Source organism: Lissotriton vulgaris, chromosome 7, assembly GCF_964263255.1.
Source record: "Lissotriton vulgaris chromosome 7, aLisVul1.2, whole genome shotgun sequence".
NCBI classification, from domain to species: domain Eukaryota; kingdom Metazoa; phylum Chordata; class Amphibia; order Caudata; family Salamandridae; genus Lissotriton; species Lissotriton vulgaris.
Window position 1 is genome coordinate 66,674,518 of NC_141695.1, and position 3,485 is coordinate 66,678,002.

Below are 3,485 nucleotides of genomic sequence, written 5' to 3' on the forward strand. Positions count from 1 at the left end.
AAGATGCACTTTTTTATTTAATATTTGGTTAATATGTGGTTTCAGAAAAAGAAAATCACTATGTACATACAAATTGAAAGCACATTCATTCTTCAGTACAAAACAGATAAAGGAAGCAAATTTTAATGGTGGAAATAATACACACGATGGAGATTATTCTAATAACTTGTAACACTGTGTTACCTTAAACTTTGAAAACATGATTTTCCAATGGACAGTAACGTCGTTTTACCATCACTGACATCACAAGACTTATTTTACAACTGGTGTGTTCTTGTTGTTTTTCAGGGTATTTTTAAATGCTGTATTGCACAGACTGTATATGATGGGGTTGCACAAAGGAGTAAGAGTTAAGTAGATCAAAGACACAATCTTGTTCTCTTTCATTGAATATGTTGATGTTGGTCGCAAATATGTGGCACAAAGGGATCCGTAGAATAAAATAACAACAGTGAGGTGGGAGGAACATGTTGAGAGGGCCTTGTGCCTCCCCCCTTTAATCTTAATTTTCAGGATGGACAAAGTGATTTTGACATATGATGTGATGATTGAAATAAATGTTGTCATTGTATATAAATTCCCAACTGTAAAGATATAATACTCAACACTGTGAGTACTGGTGCAAGAAATCTTCAGCAGAGCTGTTATATCACAAAAGAAGTGATTGAGTGTGTGGTTCTCACAGAAGGAGAGCCTGGAAATAAGGACAGTGTGACCTAGAGTGACCAAAAAACCAGCAATCCAGCTTCCTGCTGCTAACTGCATGCACACACACTTACTCATAATGGTCAAATATCTCAAGGGGTTGCAGATGGCTACATATCGATCATAGGCCATGACTGCAAGCATTGCAAATTCTGTAGCTACCACACCCAAGAAAAAATACAACTGCATTAAGCACTTAGGCATAGAAATATACACTGCCTCCCTGAAGAAGCAAGCCAGGATCTGAGAAAAAGGGACTGAAATGTAACAGATATCGATGACAGACAAATTTGTGAGGAAGAAGTGCATGGGAGTGTGCAGATGTGAGTTAGCATAAACTGTTAACATAATAAGAAGGTTTCCTGACAGAGTGACCAGGTAAATTAGTAAAAATGCAACAAAGAGTGGAACTTGAAGCTTTGGAAATTCTGAAAATCCCACAATCAAGAAATAGTTTATTGAGCTCTGATTTTCGGCTCCCATCTGTTCAGTGATACAGCTGAACTGGATTCACAGGCAACCTGAAAATAAATGAAACACATTTCAATAAAGGGTATGATAAGAAGCGTAATGAAAAGGTACACAATCATTTATCAAATCTGTTGCATTATCAATGATAAACACATCAAACACCATGATAAAGCAAATGCTTTAGACTTAATAATGTATTAATGCAGCAGCTGATTGGTCTTCCATTTCATCCATTTAGGGGCACAAAAGCTATGATGGAGCAAGGATTCTCACAAAATGTGACTTGCATGTAATCAGTCCTCTCGACATAACGTTAATACATTAATCAACATGTTTGTGAAATTAATATTGCCTTTCAAAAAATATTGGGTATCTAAAAGAAGCTTGCATATGTGTTTCTATTAATGTAAATCCGCTTGCAAATAAAATGTCTGCTGCTACGCGGGATTTCTTACTGCGCATGCGTCTGTCTCACTCACGTGACATGACGTATCTTTCGCTTGGAGGGTAAATTTTGCTTCTGCGTACTAGAAGTAAAATGGCTGCTCTGTGTAACCGCAGTCATGAAGCTTGGCTCAGCTGCCTTTGCTAAGCTGTTCGTTCTGCTTAACATTAATTCAATAGTTAAAAATAAAGTAATCGGGATAGAGTAGAGATAAGTGGTATACAGTGCATTCATGTATTCTGTGTTCTCAAACTGTTTCTTTTCTATTCTTACATGTAAATTGTTTTGGGCCTGACGCCTTTTAATGAACTCCATATTGAAAGAAACTGAGTCTGCGCAGAAGAAACACAAACTCTGAAGCACTGGCATTGAAACTCGGCCAAGTCATGACTTGCTAGAAGATGTTCCTGGAAAGGGGAGACCACCCGGTCATCCCGAACGTATGGTTGGGTGCCCCGGTCCCCCGAGAAACCGTTGCGGGCGGGGGGCGTGCCACGGCCGGTATGCCCATAGCGGCGTGGCCGGGGCATGCCCCTACCTCCCAAAAACGGTTGTCCTAAACACTCGCCCGGAAGTCCGTGTACCGATGGGCGTGATGGAGGCGCGGCCTCGCCTTCCCACTGCTGGATAAAAGGCGCAGGAATCCAGGGAGGCGTCCTCTTGTTCCTGCGCTCTGAAGGCTGCTCCACTCGTCGCTCGTGAGCCCTCAAGGGAACAAGCTGCAGTTTTTTGGAACTTATAATCGTTGTTTTTCTGTTTCAGTCATCAAAGCGTATCGGGAGTTCGAGTCACTTCGGGAAGACAGGCTGAGCTAACGTTGAACACGGACATGCCTGGCAAGAAGTCTGGAAAGAGTTCCAAGATGGAACGTATGCTGCGTACATTGGTGAACCAGGTTTCGGCGATGGACCGAAAGTTCAATAAAGTAGACCAGCTTGGTCGCGGCTTAGCGGCCCTCAGGAAGAAAGTTGAGTCTCAAGCTGGCCCCTCAGGGCGACCTAAGAGAGTCATAGGGTCGGCTTTGCCAAACGTTACCCCAGGGGGGGATAAGGGGAAAAGAGGAGGGTAAAAACGGGTCCTAGCGAGGCCCCAGTCCCTTTGGAGGTACTACCGACCCCAGTAGCGCCAGCGGCCAGCCCGGTACCCACACCGGATGGAGGTTTGCCAATCCCTGTGGTTATCACACCACTGGAGGACGATCAAATGCCTCCTGAATTAGCACTCCAGTTAGCGGCTGTGCTACCCTGGTTGAAAAAGGGAGCGGGGGGATCCGCGGCTGTGGAAGACCCGGCCGAGGAAGCTAGACGGATTATTGAACAGTTACGGCAGACAAGGGAGGCTGGGGCAGCGAATGTGCCTTCTATTTCCCCACAGGTGGCGAAGGTGGTCCCGGCAGATAACCAGGATAAGGCGGCGGACACGGCTGGAAGTGCGGCGGGAGCCGGTAAGAGAACGCTACCGATGATGGGGGAGGGCGCAGTACCCCCAAGGCGGGAAAGCTTGGCGCAACATGTTCCCATAGTTACTAAAGAGATGGTGTGGGCCAACAAGTACATTAATATGTTTTCACTGTTGACTGATCATCGTGGGTTAGAATATGCCAAGACCCAGAAAGATTTATGGCACCCCAGTGTATGGCGGGCAAAAATGGCGGAATTCAGGGTCGAGGAGTCGATGATGAACTGGATCAGGGCCTTTTCTATTTTTGTGGCAATTATCACTGAACGTACACCAGAACTGTTGAGTGACTTGGCTTGTTATCAGAGCAGGATCACAAACTTCCATGAGAAGTATGGAGTTGAGTAGTGGAAAGGGTATGACATGGCATTTAGAAAAGCGAAAGAGTTTAACGAAACATTGACTT

The 3,485-nt window shown here is 44.6% G+C and overlaps 1 protein-coding gene across 1 annotated transcript; it reads right to left on the reverse strand.

Moving 5' to 3' along the window:
• Positions 1-252: 252 nt before the first annotated feature.
• Positions 253-1,188, reverse strand: LOC147700750 (olfactory receptor 5V1-like). The gene has a single exon (XM_086929213.1). The coding sequence runs from the start codon at positions 1,186-1,188 to the stop codon at positions 253-255; it is 936 nt and encodes a 311-aa protein (XP_086785339.1).
• Positions 1,189-3,485: the final 2,297 nt, after the last annotated feature.